The sequence below is a fragment of the Trematomus bernacchii genome, unplaced genomic scaffold, assembly GCF_902827165.1.
Source record: "Trematomus bernacchii unplaced genomic scaffold, fTreBer1.1, whole genome shotgun sequence".
In the NCBI taxonomy this organism is placed as follows: domain Eukaryota; kingdom Metazoa; phylum Chordata; class Actinopteri; order Perciformes; family Nototheniidae; genus Trematomus; species Trematomus bernacchii.
In genome coordinates this window covers 1,198,391-1,220,826 of record NW_022987592.1, presented here as the reverse complement: position 1 = coordinate 1,220,826, position 22,436 = coordinate 1,198,391, and the positions used below count along the sequence as shown (strand labels likewise).

At 42.0% G+C, this 22,436-nt stretch overlaps 1 protein-coding gene across 5 annotated transcripts; it reads left to right on the top strand.

The window, feature by feature from the left end:
- The first annotated feature begins 1,621 nt into the window (after positions 1–1,621).
- On the top strand, positions 1,622–20,603 carry LOC117481496 (protein-serine O-palmitoleoyltransferase porcupine-like). Of its 5 annotated transcripts, none has more exons than XM_034129197.1 (13): positions 1,622–1,708; positions 3,238–3,380; positions 4,726–4,918; positions 8,762–8,805; positions 10,446–10,627; positions 11,376–11,506; positions 13,349–13,474; positions 13,972–14,072; positions 14,965–15,041; positions 16,631–16,694; positions 17,055–17,140; positions 18,704–18,814; positions 19,991–20,603. In XM_034129197.1, exons 2-13 carry the CDS (start codon positions 3,245–3,247, stop codon positions 20,090–20,092), a joined length of 1,353 nt encoding a protein of 450 aa, XP_033985088.1. In that variant the 5' UTR covers positions 1,622–1,708; positions 3,238–3,244; the 3' UTR covers positions 20,093–20,603. The 5 variants fall into 5 exon arrangements, with proteins under 5 accessions (XP_033985088.1, XP_033985086.1, XP_033985087.1 ...); XM_034129195.1 differs by having other exon boundaries at positions 1,645–1,901; XM_034129196.1 differs by having other exon boundaries at positions 1,651–1,897.
- Positions 20,604–22,436: the final 1,833 nt, after the last annotated feature.

The window sequence follows — 22,436 nt, the reverse complement described above, 5'->3', positions numbered from 1 at the left end:
AAACTGATCAGACTACTGCTTGACCTTTCATCTAGAACCCACCTCACCTCTGCCCACTTTGACAACCTAGGATGGCTTAGAGTAGACGACAGAGTACAGCTACTTGTAATGGGCCTGGTCTACAAGATCCACTACACCTCTATGGTACCCATGTACATGTCAAAATTCTTCCCAAAGGTCAAGGAATACCATGACCATAACACCAGAGGGAGCTCCACAAATCATGTAAAACCCAGATTTGGCACAAAAAAGGGGGAATACACGTTTCGCAATTATGCCACATCAAGGTGGAACGCTCTTCCCACAACTGTAAAGGAAAGTAAAACTATACTTACCTTCAAAACCTCTCTTAAAGAGCACCTTCGGGGGAGAGCATTGCAAAACTGGCCCCGGTAATGGTACAAATCTCAACCTGTCGTACAATGGACAGCTTCCCCCCCCATCTATGTATATACTCACATTTTAGACTCTGTTACTAACTGTATATCTGTTGACTTGGTATGTCTTAAATGTCCGGTTAGGATGTATTAGAACGAAATCTAAAATGAAAATTGTAAATAAGCCATCTGTATGTAAAAAACCACCTGTATGTAAATTGTAAATAAGTCATCTGTATGTCAAATATGTCTTATATGTCTTAAATGATATGATGAATTGGAAATGGGGGACCCTGATGTAAACAAGACGAAAGTCTTTCTCTGGTCTGCATCCCCTTAACAATTGTATGTTTTGAGCTGTACTGTACTGTACCCAATATACAAGCTGTTAATAAACTTTTCAATCAATCAATCAATCAAGCAAGCACCTCCCACTTTACTGTCCCATGTTATGCCGGCTTTTCTTGGCTTATTTTGAAGGTGAGTGGTGATGAACAAATTACTAAACTGCCAGTGCCTCGAGTTTACAGCTAATTAGCTAAAAGACAAGAACAAATATAGTTAACTAAGGTAGGCTACTAGCTAATGGATAAGTTAGCTCAAGGTAGTTCAGTAAAGTTGGAATGATATTGGCAGATTCGGATTTTACGGATCAATAACTCATGAACAAAAGGTTATTCAGACACAAATTACGTCTCCTAAGTACCGTGGTAAGGTTGACAACGAACTACAATCACATTTTGATCAAAAAAAGCCAATATGCGCCGTCCTCCGAGCTGGACACATTACATTGGTCTCTATCTGCAGCCGGAGAAGAAACGAGTGCTCAGGGACCGTCTGCAAAGTGCAAAGTTCTCCGAAAAAAGAGAATACAATAATATTCAATCACTTCACTATTATACAGTATATTACTACCAAACTCACTACACACATCAATAGTCTCCTGGTGGTTATACTACAGCAGAGTTTGGAAGAATATGCTTTTGAATAATTTTGGTGAATATTTATAATGTAAAGTCTTCAATAAATATGGCATCATCTTCAATAACTTTACTATTGTACAGTATATTTCTTCCAAACTCTCTGCTGTAGTATGTATGACCACCAGGAGACTGGGGGCTTGCTTGGTTTAGGTAGATGTTTCCGTTCTACACTCCACTGCAGCAGGTGGCGGTACTGCACCTTTAACGCTGGTCACAGCCTCAGCCGTAAAGAGAGGAAGAAGTGGAGGTATGTTGTTGAACGTAACTTCCACTCGTCTGCTGGAGTCACCGGGGCTTCTCTGAGTCTGAATAGGTCTCCGCCGCACACACACTCCCTTCTCTGAACAGGTCTCCGCCGCACACACTCCCTTCTCCTGTTCCACGGCTACATGCTAACTCATAAACTCTGTAGCACTACTGCTAGCCTCGGCTCGCTGCTTCATTTCATTAAGAAGCGTTCGCGCTGATTTGTTTCACAGTCTTCAAACATGTCTAAAGGCAACCTTCCAACGGACAAGACAATACGTTCACAGTAAAGTTAGTAAGTGAACTATTTCAAAGCATCTAATGTTAACTTAGCTAGGTAGCTAACACTGTTTAAGTGATGTTTTTATGTTTTAATGGCTGGAAAAAGGCGATATTAGGTTTGTTTCTTAAACTAACGCTAGAAGGACCTATAGCTCGGAAGTTGACGTAGCAAGGTTAGCATATCTCAGTCTGCAGAGGTGTGCAGGTTATACAAGCAGAATGTCCACAGAGGGGACATATACATAGTTACAGCAAAAGTGAAGATGTAGACAACATTTAAAAAAAAAAAACACTTTTAGATGAAAGGGAATGCACACATTATACGATTACAAATGTGAAAGAAGTCACATTCGAAGTAGATTCTAATAATTTACAAATTGCACATAAGTGTTATTGCACAACAGTGTTGTCGTAGTCTTAAATTGTGTGAGTGGGGGGGGGGGGGGTCTACCAGGGGCATGCTGGTTGTAAAGGCTGCAGGGAGGAAGAGATGTTGCCCACTGAAACATCCTGCTGTGGAGGTACGTACTCTGCAGGGATGTGTTAATAGAAGAATAGAATAGAATCGGAAGGATGAAACCCTCTTTAATGGTCACACATGCAGAGCACACAGCACACAGTGAAATGTGTCCTCTGCATTTAACCCATCCTAGTACCAGGAGTCTAGTACTAGGAGCAGTGGGCAGCTATTGCACAGCGCCCGGGGAGCAATGGGAGTGGGGGGGAAGGAGGTTGTCCGGTGCCTTGCTCAAGGGCACCACGGCAGGGCCCAGGAGGTGAACTGGGACCTCTCCAAGTAGAAGTCCACACTCCATATTTAGGTCTGGTCGAGGACTTAAATCGGCGACCCTACAGCTCACAGTCCAAGCCCCTACTGACTGAGCCACTGCCGGACTAAGCTTGTGTTAGAGGCTTTATTGAACTTTGTGCTCCCTTGAGGATTCATTTAAATCTGTAATTATGCTGCTAACTCAAATGTAAATTGTAATCAATGTTTACATTTTGTGAGTTTGTGATAGGCTGGCCTATCATAATGTAAACTGCCTTCAATCCTCTACATTTGTATAGTTATATTGTGTATTCAATACACATACTTTATAGATATATATCCTTTATTACTGATATGTATATATTCACAGTGGTGTATATGCTACTGCTGATGTGACGAAAAATGTCACAAATTGGGATCAATAAAGTATATCTCATGTTATCTCATCTTATGAGGCCGCTCTTCAGAGGTGTTTCCTCACAGACCTTCATTCATCTAAACCCCTTTGGTTTTTACAATTATTTTGTCTTAGTTTCATGGGTTGATAAGTGTTGTAATAATAAATTGTGTGTGTGTGCAGCTTGAGGATGGAGCTGTCTGTCCGGCTGGTGGTGCTGCAGCAGCTGTGGGAGGGCTGCGGGGTCAGCACGGTGCAGCAGGGGGGGCAGCAGCTGGGGGGGCTGCTGCTGCTCTGCCTGGCCTGCAGACTCTGTTTCAGACTGGGTGGGTGCTCTCTCTTATCAGCAAGTAAAGCCTTCACAGCAACACTCGTCTTCATTATTTCATGTGGATATAGCTCAAGGAAAAGGATGGTATGGTGTGTACTAACATACTGAGGCCCCGGCTCCACGAGGACAAATACGGCAAAACGCATCGGAGTAACGCAAATGCAACCGCAAAAAAGCTTCCGTCCCCACGCAATATACACCGGATTGTGTCAAGCTCCACGAGACGGCTCCGTTTACATCCAAACGCTGGGAAAGCTGCAGTACATATGCCGAACCTGTACGTGGCGCTGTAACTTCCTCCACAAAAGCAGCAACTTCCTCCACAAAAGCAGCGAAGAAGAATGGTTGTCATGGCTGCACTTCTGTGTATTCTCCGCAGTGGGGGCCGACAGAACCGGGCAGAGTTTTTCGCCGGTCAGCGTGTGTTAAAGTTTAAATCTTCCGGACAAAATTATAAAAGTGCCGGTCAAAGGTCTTCATTGTTATTTATTGAGCTTTAAAACAAATGAATAACGACGATATAATGATATATAATCATCAAATACACTGAGCCTGTCTCTTTTTCCTGTCTGTCTCATGCAGCAGCTGATCCTTTAATGAGTGACCCGACAGTAAAAATGAACATATTTATAACTAGTTTAGGTAGTTTGAGAGGTAATTAAAATAGCTAAGGGTGATGATCTGACTTGAAGTGTGTGTTTTGCTCCCGCTGCATCACAGCGGCAGGAGCTGCGTGTCTCCGTCCTGTCAGATTAGACTTCACTCGCGTTTATGTCCATATCGAGATAAAGATAAATAATCTGAATTCAAGGAGGAGCTCCTGTAGATGTTGCACAAAGAACTGTAGCATGGTCAGTAGCGACTGGAGCACGATAGCAACCCTGCGGGGGAGAGGCGGGGCTATGAAAACGAATGACCGTATAGGCGACTCCACGGCCCCGTTGGACCCCCCAGAGCGCTCCGTTCCCAGATCTATCCACCTTTGGACCCGTTGTCGTTTGCGGGGTCTGTTTCTACGTTTCCCTTACGGCGTCGTCGAGCTTAGAGGGCTATACGCATGAGAAATATGCGGATTCAACCCGTTTTCGTCCTCGTGGAGCCGGGGCCTTAGATAATGTCCCTTGATTTCAACACTACTCCTATTCAAGATCAAGTGACAGTGAAATAGAATTTTTTTTTTTAACATAGTAGATTTTCTGTCATCCATGTTTACTACAATGGGCTAGAATATACCTAAATGCAACCGGTTTATGATGTGATGTACGATGAAAGCTTCATTAGGAAACGAGCTCTGAGGACTTTATCGTCATTTATCAAATGTTCTTGCTTGTGTTCCTCAGGAGGTGAGTCCACTGTGAAGCATGTAGTGTCCGTGCTGGCGGGGGTGTACGGCCTCTTCCTGTTCTTCCAGCTGCACATGCTGTGGGTGCTTCTGCTCAGTGTGCTCTGCTACCTGGTTCTGCTCCTCAGCCAACACTCCAGCAGCAGAGGCGTCTTCCTCTCTGTCTTCATCCTCATCTACCTCCTTGTTGGGTGAGAAATAACCTGCAAAAACACATGTGTTCCTGGAAGCTGAAATAATTTTCGGAAATCTAAAACAAAGAAGGGAGTGGGTAATGGCCTCTTCTTGCACAGGTGCTGTCGCTGCAACAAAATCTGTACACAGACGGACACACAGAAATATAAACACCTAACAAAGTATTAAAACCCCCTCTGTGGTACTGTAGGTACACAATGTGCCATGCTCACACACACACACACACACACACACACACACACACACACACACACACACACACACACACACACACACACAGACTGGCTGCTGAAAACACCAGGTTAGCTGTTGAGAGTCCTGGATGTCCTCTTTGTGGCAGCGTAAACACTTCCTCTCCAGTGAGGACTTCATGTTTTGCAGCAACGATGTACAGTTGCAAATTGCAAACTCCCTCATACACTATTTGCAGTTTTTGATTGATGTGTTATGCATTTGTATATCACCCACATCGAAACAGTGACATTGCACCATTTTAGCATTGATTACAAACCATTTTAGTTTATCTAAAGTATTGAAATCTTGATTAAATAAGAAACTGAAAAGTACCCAGCTGTAGCGTCAACCCTCCATCACAGTGAACGCAGAGTAGGGGTGTTGAAATTAATCGTTTCTACGATACATCGTGATGCGGACGTGGACGATTCTGCATCGATGCAGGGACAGAACATAATCGATAATAGCATAGTAACGTTGCTTCCTAATCTTCCGGCCGCGGCTGGACAATAACGTTTTTTGTTGTTGTTTTTTTCTGTCACTTGAATATCAAATCGGTCGGTGACGCAGAGATCAGGGAACAGACGTGACAGCGGCACAGAGACTCCAAACACGGAGCAGTCTGCTTTATCCACCAACACAAGAACACCAGTCCAGAACCAACAGCAGAAGGACCCGCTCTGAATCAGTCCCTGTCGCTGCGGCTCAGACACACAAGGCTTTATCTTTTTGAAAAACACTCGTTGTCGTCATGTCAGGTTTCTGGTGGATTTAATTAAGTCTTGGATTGCAGAGTATGAATGTCCTCTTGCTATTTTCAGTTGATATATACGTGTGTAAAGTTTGTGAAGGTAGGAGGAAAAAGCTTCCGCGATCACCGTCTCCTCTCCGTTCCTCCAAACCCCGCCCCCTCCCTGAAAATAATGAGTGACAGGCTGATAGTAACCTGATAGAAACTTTATTATTCACCTAATCACTGATTGAGATATAATGAAGCTAACTTAAAGTGGACCTATCATGCTATATTTAAATGATATATTGTAGGGCCATACCTATATAAGGTATATTTATACGTTTCTGTTTTCAAAATACCAAACAGATCATGCATTTTAGCCATGCCTCATTTCGCTCTATGTGCTGTTTGCTGTCTACGGGTCTGATTCTGCTGACCACACCCCCCTGCAGGAGAGGGGAGACGTGCTCTGATCAGCTGCTGGGCTGTCAGAAGAGGGGGAGAAAAAGAGATCTCCGTCCTCCGTGTTTTATTATATAGAGTCGTTATTTATTTGTTTTAAAGCTCAATAAATAACAAAGAAGACCTCTGACCGGCACTTTTCTAATTTTGTCCGGAAGATTTAAACTTTAACGGACATCTTGACCGGCGAAACAAACTGAAACTGAAACTCTGCTGCACGGTCCCCTCGTTCCTTGGAAGAGGCGGAGAGGTGGGTGTTTGTCATCTGCTGGTGGACTAACCGGAGAGAATTACAGTGCTTGCCTCGACGGGGAGGGATTGCATTGAATTAAAGCAGCGGGAGCAAACGCTTGCCTCGGGGAGGGAGAAAAAAAGCCACAGCGGAGAATAAACAGAAGGGTAACTATGGGCGGGAAGTCTTCTTCGCTGCTTTTGTGGCAGACTACAGCGCCACTTACAGGCCTGGCATATGTACTACAGCGTCTCCAGCGCTTTCGAGCGGCAATGGCCGGCCGTGGCCCAACCCCACATTCCCCTGATAGGTGGAGAGTTGGCCCAATAGCCGTAGCGCCACCGTCATGACGTCAGGACAGTGTTCAAATCTGGATCAGTTTTTATCAGATCCGTTGCAGCCCCTTCTTTAGAGATTTGGGTATGGAGGAAAATAGAGAGGGTTGTGTTTTCTGACACTTGGTGAGTTCCCTGGAACACCGGGGACACATATTCATGTATAAAAGACGTACAAAAGTGCATTTTGCATGATAGGTCCCCTTTAATCTCATACAATCATGGGATGTATGTAACAGTAAGACAGAGAATGTAAGTGTGCACCCACATGCAGTATTTTTGTTTTTATAATGCTGTTGTAAATACTCCTGTTGTCTGCTGTGTTCAGACTCAAGTCCTGTGTATGATGCCACATTCAGGACATTCAGTGTCCTTTTTTTAACAGAAGACCGTTGCTAGAAGCTGCAGCTAGACTGCAGAAGCATTAGTTTTTAGTTTTTGAGGATGGAACAATTTCACACACAGATATAGGGAGGCTAGACCTATACAATTGATTTATTTTGGTTTATAATTTAATGTCAAGACATTTATGTTATTGATTTCTGAAGCACTTTCTAAATAATAAAAAGAGAGTTCATATGTATTTACTGCATGTATTCATTGATGAAAAATAAGCCATGTGCAGTAATATAGAAAATTGAGGATGCAACGCATTGGTATGAATCGTGATGCATCGGGATATCGAATCGAATCGTTGACAGGATAATCGTATCCGAATCGAATCGTGAAACCAGTGAATATGCACAGCTCTAACGCAGAGGCCATCACCAACATACGTGTGTCTGTGAGTGTCGGTGTGTGTCTGTGTGAGGCTGTGTGTGTGTGTGTGTGTGTGTGTGTGTGTGTGTGTGTGTGTGTGTGTGTGTGTGTGTGTGTGTGTGTGTGTGTGTGTGTGTGTGTGTGTGTGTGTGTGTGTGTGTGTGTGTGTGTGTGTGTGTGTGTGTGTGTGTGTGTGTGTGTGTGTGTGTGTGTGTGTGTGTGAGGCTGTGTGTGGCTGTGTGTGGCTGTGTGTGTCTGTGTTGGGCTGTGTGAGGCTGTGTGTGTCTGTGTGAGGCTGTGTTGGGCTGTGTGTGTCTGTGTGAGGCTGTGTGTGTCTGTGTGAGGCTGTGTGTGTCTGTGTTGGGCTGTGTGTGTCTGTGTGAGGCTGTGTGTGTCTGTGTGAGGCTGTGTGAGGCTGTGTGGGGCTGTGTGTGTCTATGTGTGAGGCTGTGTGTGTCTGTGTGGGGCTGTGTGAGGCTGTGTTGGGCTGTGTGTGTCTGTGTGAGGCTGTGTGTGTCTGTGTGAGGCTGTGTGTGTCTGTGTGTGTCTATGTGTGAGGCTGTGTGGGGCTGTGTGTGTCTATGTGTGAGGCTGTGTGTGTCTGTGTGGGGCTGTGTTGGGCTGTGTGTGTCAGTGTGTGTCTGTGTGAGGCTGTGTGTCTGTCTGTGTGAGTCTGTGTGTCTGTCTGTGTGAGGCTGTGTGAGGCTGTGTGTCTGTCTGTCTGTGTGTGTCTGTGTGAGTAATTTCAGTTTCAGAGGCCAGCAAAGTAAACTGCACCAAATAGTCCAACTAAAAAACCCAGCATAATGTTGCCAACTGTTAGGAAAGGAACTGTCTGCACTAGCTCCATAAGCTGCTAAGTCTAGGTAAAACACTGAGAGCCTGTCTCTTCAGGCCTCGCTCACAAAAGCCACTAAAGTCCAAATGTTAATTCTTAACTTAAACAAGTTGCAGCCTGTTAGAGCGGCTCCTACTCACTGCTGAATAGTTTCTATCTATCCATTCCATAAGTACTCAGCATACCCACACATTTCTGGTGTAGAATAAATTGTAAAATCTTAGTTTTTTTCCCTCTTCCTTTCAGAGAGTTGCATCTGATTGACATGGTGACCTGGCATAAAATAAGAGGTAAATATTCCACCAGTTGTCCTGAGAACACTGTCACTGATGTATGTTTAGTTGTGTATTTGAATCAGTTGATAGTACCACATAGTTCCACAACTATGTATTTAATGTTCCCATTTCCCATCAAAGATCATGTTTATCCTTTTACAGTCGTTGTTCTACTTTAAAATAATTAAAAACTGACAGTGATATGTTTTACTATGATAGGAAACAGAGAATGGGTCATATGGTACTAAATCTATTGCTGTGAAAATCAATGTTCAAAAGTTTGTGTGAACCTGTCAGCTATGGAAATCTTATATAATATATAATATAATATTGTAATGTATGAAAATTGTAAAAACAATATATTATCCTAGGATGTAGTTCTTAGCAAAGGGATTCTACAGCACATTTAGTAGTCGTTACGAAATTCCACAATTCTCAATATCCTATTGGACCCCAGGGTGAAAACAATACACTGCTGAAACTACTATTGCTTTAAAGATGACCTTTAAACACATCATGATAACATTATTCAGGGTTCTTACGGTCATTCAAAACCTGGAAAAGTCATGGAAATTCAAAATGCTAATTCCAGGCCCTGGAAAAGTTATGGAAAACAATATATTTCCCAAAGTTTTGGAAAAGTCATGGAAATGTAACTAAAGTTGCATCAAATATAATTTATATGTTATCTAATCGCCGAAATAGTAATACTATAATGATAATACATACTGTATCGTATAGTAATGAAACGTAAAATGGCATTTAACTGACGAGGTGTTTTGCTGTTGAGATTTGAGTTGCTTTAGCGTGTAGAAGCTAGTAAGCCTACTATTGGATTTGTTTTAGATAGGCACAACATGTTTCAGACCTTATTTTCCTATTCCATGTTAAAATAAACCATTTTCAGTGGTACCGCTGAGAAAGAGTAATTGTTTTGGTCATGGAAAATTAGGTAAAGGTCATGGAGAAGTCATGGAAAAGTCATTGAAAATCATTGGTGAAAAAGTGTATGAACCCTGATTATTACACACCTTAGCATAACAATCATCTTTAGTGAATGGAGCTTGAGTGCAATATCATTTATTAACAGGGTTGGGAGGGTTAGTAAGAACAATTACAGTTACTAGTTACATGTCAAAAAATGTAATCGGTAACTTAATCTGAGTATCAAAATATATAATTAATGTAACCTGATTACCTTTCATTACTTTTAGATTACATCAATATCAAATCAATAAAAACAAGAGAAAATAAATAACAATAAGATGTTTTTTAATTAAGCAATGTTACAATGTAACCGTAGAAAAGAAGAAACCAAGATACTTCATATCCAAAATGTAGTAACAGTCATAGTTCACAAATGCTTAATACATTAATCAAAAGCATGGACTGTATTTTTGTTTAATAAATCAAGTGTCCACCTACTGCATTCAAGATAAATGTATTTAAAATAAAGAATTAAAGTAGCCTAAATATAAACCATAAAGAAAACTCATTCAGTACGTCTACCTATAATATATCCATCTTTAGTTCAAAATGTGTTGTAACACTGCTATCCTGCTAGTAATCTCTATTCTAAAAAAAAAGGTAACCATAATCTGGTAACTTTTTTCTAAATGTAATGGTAATTGAAAATGTGTGTGTGTGTGTTTCAGGCTCTCAGATGGTGGTGGCCATGAAGGCCATCTCTCTGGCCTTTGACCTGGACAGGGGGGCCGTGAGCTGCCTGCCCTCCCCAGCTCAGTTCCTGGGCTACGTTCTCTTTGTGGGCACTGTAGTGTTCGGCCCTTGGATAAGCTTCTCCACTTATCAGAACGCCATTGAGGGCAAAAAGCTGGTGAGTACTTCTGTCCAACTGTGTGCACGGTGCTCTCCATGCTCAGTGCTGTGGTGTTGAGTGTGGTTGCGGTCGAATTGTCCTAAAATCAGCTCCTATCATCTTTTCCTAACCACTATTCCTTGACCTCTGTGAGAAACGTCAGGACTCAGGAATAGAGTGCTTTGAGAATCCGACTGCACTGACACTATCGGACGTATTCATGATGCGCAAAAGGAAGAAATGAATGTGCGTCTGCTGTGGGGAAACTACAGTTGTCTGTACAGAGGACTACTGTAAGAGCACATAAAGACTTTGCACCGTGCGTTATAATGGGTTTTATGCCGGCTTTATGAACGTGGACAACAGTGACAAATATACTCTTTATTACCAAGATCTGAATTTAAATTAAAAAAGTAAAGTGAAACTTATTGTGGCTCACCCCATTCCGCTCAGTATACACTGTGAAATGTTGACTTTATTATTATTTATTTTACAGTGAAAAATTAATGTTCAAAACAAAGTCACGATAAATGTTGCAGCCGCAAGGCATTGTGGGACAGCATTTCCTTTCGTAAAGGAAGGTCCAGTGGTTCCTAAGCTAAAGGAGGTTATAAAGGAAGTTTCAAACCTCCTTTCCTTTCATCTAGACTAGAGAATTCGAACAGCTCTTATCATGGCGGCCACTGAGGAACTTCCAGGTCATTTCATTCCGTTAGGAAGGTTCCTAAGCTAACCTGACATTTGGACCGCCCTGTGTGTTCCTCAGAGCTGGCGCTGGCTGGGCAGCTCCTCCCTCTGCCTCCTGAAGAGTCAGGTCTGCCTGCTGGTCTCCACCTGCGTCGCCCCCTACCTCTTCCCTCTGTTCATCCCCATCCATGGAAACACAATCACACAGAAGTAAGGCACCTTTAAAAACATCTTTATCCTCCTCAACTAAGACATTGAGTCAATACAATACACTGTTTTGTGAACATGCTTTCTGTCTTTCTCTCCCTGCTTCCAAGATACATTTGAGAAAGGTAAGAATTGTTTTCAGGGTTAGAGTTTGCTGATTTCCCACAGGCTTCCATAGAACAACTGAAGTGTGTTAATACAAAAAATGTGGTATTGGATGATGGATAAATGCTTCCATTGTCAGCACATGTTTAACCACTCAAAGGTCAGTCTGTCTCTATCATACCTACCTCTTCTGGTCTGGACCTTTAGACTTTTCACTTTTGAACCAAACCAAAACAGATAGACATGTCGTGTGTAACAAAGCTCACATATCAAATGTTTGTAATGACAAAAACTCAAACAAGAGTCCCGTGCTTGGTAGTTATCAGTAGTAAGGTGTTTTAGGCCCCATTTACACGGAGACGGAAACGAAAATGAACCGAATTCGATATCAAAAAAGTCTTCCGTTCACACGCAATCGGCTCAATAAACGAGTCCTTCTACACGAGACTGCTCGACCCGCTGGAGACGCGTAGTACATATGCCGGGCCTGTAAGTGGCGCTGTACTAACGCCACAAAATACACCAAAAGCAGCGAAGAAGACCTCCCAAGCATGGTTGCCTGGTTGCCCTTGTGTTTTTTTCGCCGGTCAACATGTCCGTTAAAGTTTCAATCTTCCGGACAAAATTAGAAAAGTGCCGGTCGAAGGTCTTCTTTGTTATTTATTGAGCTTTAAACCAAATTGATAACGACTCTATATAATAATATAAGAATAATAAACGGAGTCTCTCTTTTCCTCCCCCTCTTCTGACAGCCGTCAGTATCCGTCTCATGCAGCTGGCTGATCCAGTAATGAGTGACCAGACAGTAAAAATAAACATATTTATAACTAGTTTAGGCAGTTTGAGAGGTAATTAAAATAGCTAAGGGTGATGATCTAACTTGAAGTGTGTGTTTTGCTCCGCTCATCGCTCCATCACAGCGGGCGGAGCTGCAGGTGATCATGCAGAGCTGCGTGTCTTCGTCAGCAGCAGCTGATCTCTGATCTCTCTCACCTGTCCGATTAGACTTCACTCGCGTTTATGTCCATATCGATCAAATCTAGCTGGAGGCTCCTGCTGGGTGCACTGTCCTGCGAGATACCGGGACCTGGCTCGAAACACTCGGTTGTTGTTGTTGTTGGCGAAACACATCAGCAATGACGCGGGTGACACGGGGGTGAGCAGGAGAGGTGGGGAGAGGCGGGGCTAAGGCGTATAGGGCGTACACACGGAGCCGTTTGACCCCCCAGAGCGTTCCGTCCGCAGATTTACCCACCTTGGGACCCGTTATCGTTTGAGGGGTCCGTTTCCGCGGTTCCGTTGCTGCCTCGTGTGAACGAACCGTCAATACGATAGAAAAAAGTAGCAGATACAACCCGAACCCTCTCCATGTAAACGGGGCCTCAGTTAACTACTCCTTAGACAAAACATCCTGGTCTCAGGGTCAACTCACTCACTCACTCACTCATTCACTTCATCAGCTCCCACGTCTCTCATGGTCTTCATCATAAGATGAAGATGGATCAGATGTCATCGTATGCCCCAAGTATGAAACATTCTGAGACCAAACCGGTGAAGATGCAATTCTGTCACCTGTGTTGGATTATCAGATTACTTTAGTGCCTTTTAAGTTATCTGTTCATAAGGAAGTACTGAAGTTACGCTAAAAGGGGGTTAAGATGTCCTCTTACAGGAAGTCTTAAGTGAAAGTGATAACCGCGTTTGAGTAAACGTAATGTGTGTCTTTGTGTTTGTGCACAGGTGGCTGCATGCGTATGAGAACGCAGTGTCCTTCCACTTCAGTAACTACTTTGTGGGTCACCTCAGTGAAGGCACCAGCATGCTGGCTGGAGCGGGGGCCACTGAAGAGAAGGACCACATCAGATGGTAAGAGCTGAGCAGGGGGGAACTGCACTGTAGAGGTAGACCTGTTCATCAGACACATTGTAAGGTATTCAGCGGCCAAACCTGTGCTAACGAGAACCTTTATTTATTGATAATAGTAATTGACTTATAGTTTCTGCTGGTCTGTCCTGCAGGATTCCAACGTCTTCTGTAATAATGATGCTGAAGTCACCAATAATTCACTACAAAGTTCACACCTTTTTTGCAGTCTCTCAGAAACAAAACCTGTATTTCTTAATAATATTACATGTTTGGATTCCCTTTCCATATGAATTAGTTGATAAATGTTTTCTAATAATGCAAAAGTGATGCTTTTGTGCTGTGTATTTATATATATTTTCCTTTAAAGGTCTCTGTTATAATGTCGTATTCCTCTTGACTGAAGTTGGCGGTATGCGATCGGTCCATTTAGTGCGCTAGAAGAAGAGTGAAATGATGAGTTACTGGTCATAAAATGTGTCTCTGTGCTTATTGGGCAGGGACATGAGTGTGGTAAAGCCTCTCAGTGTGGAGATGCCCCGCTCCATGGTGCTGGTGGTGACTTCCTGGAACATTCCCATGTCTCGATGGCTGAAAACCTGTAAGTGCGTACATCTTCAGAAAGATTCAGTCCTGCTGCCCCACACACAAAAGCTGCTGGAGGCTAACGTCACTCACTGATCCATGGAGGGGAAACCTTTGACAGACAGTCATGATCCCCAGAGGATGATCCCCCTTTTAGTCTAGTTGCTAGCAGTGTGAACCTGGAAATGTTGAGTACCCCAAAGTTTTATGTTAGAAATGTATAGTAGGGTCCCCAGCACATAGAAACTGCCCGATGCTAACTGCCATTTCAGATTCTGAAAATGTCCGAAATGCATTCCGCTATCTCCAAAACCACAATCGGTCAGACCATTTACTTACTATTGTGGACATAAGCTATAATGTTAATTACGCAACTTAAGCTAATTGTGCAAATTGCCCGACATATGCAAGTTAGCATTCGGCAGTTTTTATGAGCTGGGGACCCTACTATACATTTCTAACATAAAACTTTGGGGTGCTCAACATTTCGGTTCACAATAGGACTCTATGAGCTGCAAATAGACTATCACCTTTCCTCTGTTGCTCCCTTATACGTACACAACACATGTCAACATCTTCCTGTTCTGTTGTGAGCAGTGTCATATTTATAGCTGCATAACTTGATCAATCAGAAGAAAATATTTAAGCAACCATTTAGAAAATCAGTTCATGGTTTTAGCTTCTTAATTAGCAGTAATCCTAATATTATCTGCTTCCAGCTACTCTCTGAGGCTTTTCTTTTTTTTGTCATACATACTGTATATTATAATACATTTAAAACCTTATGGTTTTAGACAAAAACAAGCACATTGATCATCACTCATTTTGTATTAACATGTTTTAGGAAAGATACTGTACATTATAACCTCAGGATGTTGTGTTTAATGCGTAATGATCCATGTTTTCAGATGCCTTTAAAAACGCCATGAAACTGGGGACTTTTCCTGCCATCCTGGTGACATACACAGCCAGCGCTCTGCTGCATGTGAGTGACAGGAAGACTCTTTTCTGCTCGGCACTTAACAGTGTTAGGGGTATTGCTTGTATACTTAAAGGTGGGGTAGGTAATTCTGGAGAAACCGGCTCGAGTGCGCTAGAATTTGAAAATACACAGCCGGAACAAATCTGCCACTTCCTTACAGAGCCCCTCCTCCAACACACACGAACGCGCACGTGACCAATGAGGGCACGAGATAAGTTTGTGCACAGATGGAAGGCTGACGGGCAGCTGGGCCATCCAGTTATTTTAGCTGGGCCGGCTAAAATGATTGGTCGTGCTTTTTACAGTATTACGGCTTCCACAGATGACATTTTTTTATGGATTTTTTGTCAAAGCACTTAAGATATTCATTGCTATCGGGATGTTAAGAGCATTCCATGGAATATAACAAAAAGTGTATCTCGAGCTGGTTTCTCAAACTTACCTACCCCACCTTTAAATATACTTTTAATATTATTTTAGGATATAGTTTGTGAACGTATGATATACTACAATGGCTGTCTTCAACAACAGGTCACATGACACAATAACAAGAGGCTCAAACGTTATTTCTTCCATACCGGGTCAGACAAATAACACTCTGGGCCTGTCAGTTCATCAACATTAGGTACTAATGAGTACTTTTCCCAGGAATAGTTCCGATAGTTCCTGGGATTTTGCGTTCACACTAAAAAGATCTGGAACTAGAACTTTTTTTTGTGAACCTTTTCACCCCTTTTTAGTCCCTGCTAGAGAGCAGGGACTTTCCTGGGGAGAAAAAGGTTCCAATTTCTGATTGGCTGGGCGAATTGCAAACCACGCCCCGTAAAACTCTGAAAAGTTTTTGTGAAGCCGCCATTTTATTTGCTCGCATTAGCATTATTAGCATTAGCATTAGCCCAGCGCACCAATGGAGAGAGACTAACTTATGGCAACACAAAAGAAAACATGGGAGCGGTAGAGATGTCCGTGCTTCTGGCGATTTACTCGGAAGGCTTCAGTAGAAGCTGCTGGGACTCCCAGCAGCTTCTACTGAAGCCAGTCCCCAACTCCGGGGACTTCGGGTGGCAGTATACGCCGTGAAGTTGTTTGCGGCCTGCCAGTAAACCCAACGCAGAAGAAGAAGAAGAAGTGACGTCAGCGGCTCCCTCAGGGACTTATTCCGGTGTGAACGCGATTTACTAGATAGTTCCAGGAAATAAAAGTTCCGGGAACTATTCCTGGGAAAAGTACTTGGTGTGAAAGCACCTAATCACTGCTTGTCACCTCCAATCAAACTGTCAAACATAAATCAGGGTTCTGTTTCTTCATAGCCTTGCCTCAAATGTTTTCAGTAACATATTTTAGTTTCTAGCTTTACAAAACCCCAATGATCCTCCTTTCACAGATTATGTTTGTTTTACTGTGTATATGTATACACAGTAATATATATATATATATTTTTGCAGATGTATTTGTTCATGGCCTCTCTGTGGCCCTATAGTGGTTATGTCCAAATTTGAATATTTTATTTTTGTTTTGTTTGTAGTAGTCTTGTATGTTTGTTGTGTTGTGACTGGATTTGGTTTTGTCAAACCCCCCCTGTGCTCTCTCAGGGGCTGAGCTTCCATCTGGGCGCTGTGCTGCTGTCTCTGGGCTTCATCACATATGTGGAACATGGTACGGGTGAATGCACTCACTGAACCTCCTGTGTGTGTGCTGCTGCTTTCATCTTTCATCTTGTGAAGTTTTAAAGAGGAATGTATTTAAATCTTCCATTTCCATATCAGCTTTGTTAATAGGAGTTTTCAAGAGAGAACGTTGATCTATTGAACAGAACTATTACTGTTATAGCCAGTCTTTAGTTTTTTGTAAAAAAGGCAAATATGTTCACCTTATCATGACCTCTGTAGTCAAGAGGCTAAAAAAGACTACATTTCCCATGTAGGTCCTTGTGTGCTCCCAGCATGTGTGATTGCTTTAATGGGTTTTGGTTCTCACACCTCAATGAACAAGGTTGTTGATTTTTCTCATCCTCAGTTCTGAGAAAAAAGCTTGCCTCCATCTTCAGTGCCTGTGTCCTCTCCAGGCCCTGCCCCCCCGACTGCAGCCATCAGCACAAGAAGGTACAGCTTCGCTCAAAACAGACATCTACTTATCAATGGCAAATTCTGTGTATCTGTTGTAAAGCAGTTATGGCTGCCATGATGAACAGTTTCAGGGGAATTGATCTGGGCCGCTGAAGGGTCTATGCTGCAGACTGTAAAGCTCCCGGAGCCAATTGTAATTTGTCATATTGGGCTCTACACATATCATTTTAAAGATAGATTGATATAAATGAATCAGCATAAGAATTTGTCCCCTTTAATAAAACACACTTTAATCATCAACTGATGCCCTTTCTAAGGGCTGACGGCATTAGCACCTACACAGTTAACATCTTAGGCCTAGGCCCCACAGGAACGCATACGGCAAAACGCATAGGATTAACGCAAACGCAATCGCCAAAAGGCTTCCGCCCACACGCAATATACACCGGATAGTGTCTTGCCACACGAGACAGCTCCGTTTAGATCCAACCGCTGGAAAAGCTGCAGTACATATGCCGAGCCTGTACGTGGCGCTGTAACTTCCTCCACAAAAGCAGCAACTTCCTCCACAAAAGCAGCGAAGAAGAATGGTTGTCATGGCTGCACTTCTGTTTATTCTCCGCGGTGGGGGCAGAGGGAACCGGGCAGAGTTTTTCGCCGGTCAACGTGTGTTAAAGTTTAAATCTTCCGGACAAAATTATAAAAGTGCCGGTCAAAGGTCTTCTTTGTTATTTATTAAGCTTTAAAACAAATGAATAACGACGATATAATGATATATAATAATAAAATACACGGAGCCTGTCCTTTCTTTTTCCTCTCTTCTGACAGCGTCAGTGTCTGTCTCATGCAGCAGCTGATCCTTTAATGAGTGACCCGACAGTAAAAATAAACATATTTATAACTAGTTTAGGTAGTTTGAGAGGTAATTAAAATAGCTAAGGGTGATGATCTGACTTGAAGTGTGTGTTTTGCTCCCGCTGCATCACAGCGGGAGGAGCTGCGTGTCTCCGTCCTGTCAGATTAGACTTCACTCGCGTTTATGTCCATATCGAGATAAAGATAAATAATCTGAATTCAAGGAGGAGCTCCTGTGCACAAAGAACTGTAGCATGGTCAGTAGCGACTGGAGCACGATAGCAACCCCGCAGGGGAGAGGCAGGGAGAGGCGGGGCTATGAAAACGAATGACCGTATAGGCTACCACACGGCCCCGTTGGACCCCCCAGAGCGCTCCGTTCCCAGATCTATCCACCTTTGGACCCGTTGTTGTTTGCAGGGTCTGTTTCTACCGTTCCGTTACGGCGTCGTGTAGCTTAAAGGGCTATACGCAAGAGAAATATGCGGATAGAACCCGTTTTCGTGGAGCCTAGGCCTTAGTAATCATATGTTAATGAGGAGGACTCTCCTTCCTGTCTAAGGATTTATGGTTCTTTGTATTCAAATAACTTGACTCTCTTGATCTTATGAAATGGAATAGGAGCGTGCCTGCTGTCCTGTTTGCCTCATGGATTACACTTTGCGGGGAGTTTAGCATTAGATTAAGTTCACAATTGAAATACACACACACAACACACAGTTATTTTTCTTCATTTGTGTGCAGGACTACTGGGTGATGTTGCTGAACCTGGTTTTCAGCCTCCTGGCCATCTTCCACCTCACCTACCTGGGCTCTATGTTTGATCCTGGACTTGACGAACAGGAAGTAGAAGAGGTGAGAGCAACTGGAGGATAAGGAACATTAACATACTGTATTAAGTCATATATAGTGCAGGTCACAGAGGCTCATGTTATAAATAGAAGGGAGGGATCAAGACATTTTAGTAGCTGGAATGCTTTTATTTGAAAACATCTGTGCACAAGTGTCTTATTGAGTTAGTGAGCAGAGAACTGCAGGTACACATGTGATGTGTTTAGATTTACAGCAAAGTCCAGCAGGGGCAGAGAGCAGGAAGGCTGTTACCCAACATGTGGTGGCACATACTAAGGACATGGGACTGGCACAGTAACAGGGTTCTGGGTTAGCAGTGTGGGTTTTAACAGTCCTTTGCCATGCAGGTGAATGTTAGCATGGACATGTCTCAGCGAGACAGTCCCTGCTGAGGCTCTCTGAGGAGTGCTGACAGATAACGGATGGATGCTTTCGATCAGGGGTGTCAAACTCATTTTAGTTCAGGTTCCACATACGGCCACATGTGATCTCATGTGGGCCTGACCAGTAACATCATAGCAGAATAACCCATACATAACCACAACTCCAAATTGTTCCCTTTGGTTAAGTGCAAAAAATACATTCTGAAGATTTTCACATTTAATGAACTATCTTTTTACAAAACATTACAACCTGACATTTTTTAAGTACAATTTAAAAAATGTAATGACTCTTACAGATCACAGTGTATCTACAAAGACACATAACTGAACACTATAGGATTTTACTTTATGATCAAAACAACTTTTCAAGATCTTGAAATGATATAACATTCATTTCCACATGTTTGTAGTAATCCTGACACACCAGCATAAAAACTAATGTGGGAACTATGAAGGAAGAAGTTTAAGTTATCCCCCTGCCTTGTAAATGTATACAATCTCTCTTTATATATATATATATATACTTTTATGTATTTTGTACATATATATGTATATACAAAATACATAAAAGTTGAGAAAATCTCCATTACATTTGTGAAGATGTTTGACATCCCTGCTTTAGAATACAGGACTGTCTCTGATAGGCTAATCCAATCAACGGCTTGGTTTTCTCTGCAGTGACCTTTTGAGAATTGTACAACATATTTCAATGTTATAGTGATTATTGTTTCACAGCACAGACTGACATGAGACAGAGATGTGTGTGTAATGTTTTGTTTTTGTCTCCTGTTGACAGGGTTACACTGCCATCCACACCGTCCAGAGGTGGTCCGAACTGAACTGGGCCAGTCACTGGGTCATGTTGGCATGCTGGGTCTTCTACCGTTTGATCCTGTGACGTGACGGAAGCAGACACCAAATACTTCATAATGCAGTGGGGTTGTGTGGGGAGGGTCACAGACAGAGTTACTGAGCACAGAGGAACCACCTTATTACACTGTATGAGTGGAGATGAACTGCAGAAAATGATCCATTGATTTGATTCCATTGACAGTATGAAGCATAGAACAGGTGAACTGTATATACTGTACACACATATACTGTATGCTGTAGAATTAGTCTTGCTGTTATGTTGCTGAGGTCCTTCTCCAAAAGCATTTCAGCAGTTTAGCATGCTTAGACTGATGAACATTTATTAAGGGTCCATAACATTTCATATGTTCTTCTGTTACAACTTTTTATTACAGCTGCTATGTGTTTATTATTATTATTATTACTTCTTCTCTTAAATGGTTCCTAACTGCAGATAGCATGGTGACAGACTGACAACCTGAACTCTGGTATTATATTGTTTTCTATCTTTTATTATAATCACCTACCTCATTAAAAAAACTTGGTGAATAATCATATTTATGTCATTTATTTTGTGCATATCATGGACCAGGGACTAATCCCATACCTTCACAGCTGAAGACTAGTTTGCTAGTCCTCCAATGGGCCTTTTTGTAAATAAGAGACTGTCCATGTGTTCCCTCTGAAGCAGCTGGAGTCTACAGGATGCCAGTCATGATCTGACTTCAGTTGCGTTGGAAGGAGTTGCTCAGAGCAGGTTTTATTTAGGGTCATCTCACAGTTCCACATAGAAACACTGACCCACAGAAGCCATGTGCATTGGCGTTAATGAGTTAAATATGAGCCATTTTATTGGAATGATTAAGCTTAAATAGTTGAGTTCCTTTAGAACATGGCAGCACTGAGATCTGTTCATCTGTCTGCCCAAAAGGTTACATTTCATTTGGTAACACTTTATATTAAGGTACACAAATTCACCATCAACTAGTTGTTAATTAACATGCATATTAGCAGTATATTGGCTCTTTATTAGTCACTATAAAACACTTATTAATGCCTTATTCTACATGACCATATTCTACAAGTAATAGGCCATTAGTTGAGAGTTTTTCCTCAATAACGCTCTAATTAGTGCTTATTTATTGCAAGTAAGGAAGTTGTTGTACATGAGTTTTGGTCTTAATATGCTCTGCTCAATATAGGCCTAATAAGGCAGTAGTACCACAAGAATAGTAATTCTCCCATAATAACACTTAACAAATATGATCTATTTTACACACACTTGTAATGATTACACACACTGTTAGTCTTGTCAAAAACACAATAACCACCTTTCACCTATTGTGTAAGTACATACAAGCAGGTCATACAGTATGATCACAAATATATAAACTCTGTTAAAAATCTGTTATTAAAAAGTACAGGCTGCATGTGTTCTCCGCTTTGGAGAAACTTGACATGTTTTGGAATGTGCCTGAACCTCTCTAGTGGTTCACTAATTAAACAGATATTTCAACGTATGCCTACTTTGTTCATGTACTGTTGAGGTTCATTTCAGTAGTTGTGTGCTATAATGTATTTACAAAGTGTGAATAGGCAACTTCAGCTTATTGGTTATGAACAAGACTTCACTTTAAAGAACATGTTCTTAGATTGAAATACCTCATTTTTTGTTATTTAGACACAATTAACGCTTATAGTTTCATGTCTTGTTACATAAGAATAGATCATATTTGTTAAGTGTTATTATGGGAGAATTCTTGTGATACTACTGCCTTATTAGGCCCATATTGAGCAGAGCATATTAAGACCAAAACTCATGTACAACAACTTCCTTACTTGCAATAAATAAGCACTAATTATGGGTTATTGAGGAAAAACTCTCAACTAATGGCTTATTACTTGTAGAATATGGTCATGTAGAATAAGGCATTAATAAGTGTTTTATAATGACTAATAAAGAGCCAATATACTGCTAATATGCATGTTAATTAACAACTAGTTGATGGTTAATTTGTGTACCTTAATATAAATTGTTACTTTTCATTTTAATACACATCTTGAGATGTAAGGATACAGTGTAAGCTGCTTGCGACTTGACTTCACACAACTTGACTTGGAGACTAAAAAATAATTATGTGGGATATAGAATGAACAGTTTTGTCTGAGTTTCTGTCAGCATCAGACCTGCCCTCCAGTAGTAGGGCGTTGGAAAGGTGTGGCTGCACGAACCCTGCAGCATTAGAGGAACGATAAGGACCCTGCAGTAACCCTGCAGTGTGTTAGCGCGCGTCCGTCCGTTCTAATCTTTTCATGTTAGTTCCTGTTTATACAAAACATGGATTATCGGGGGTTTAATGACTGCTCTCACATAATGGACTTGGATCCCC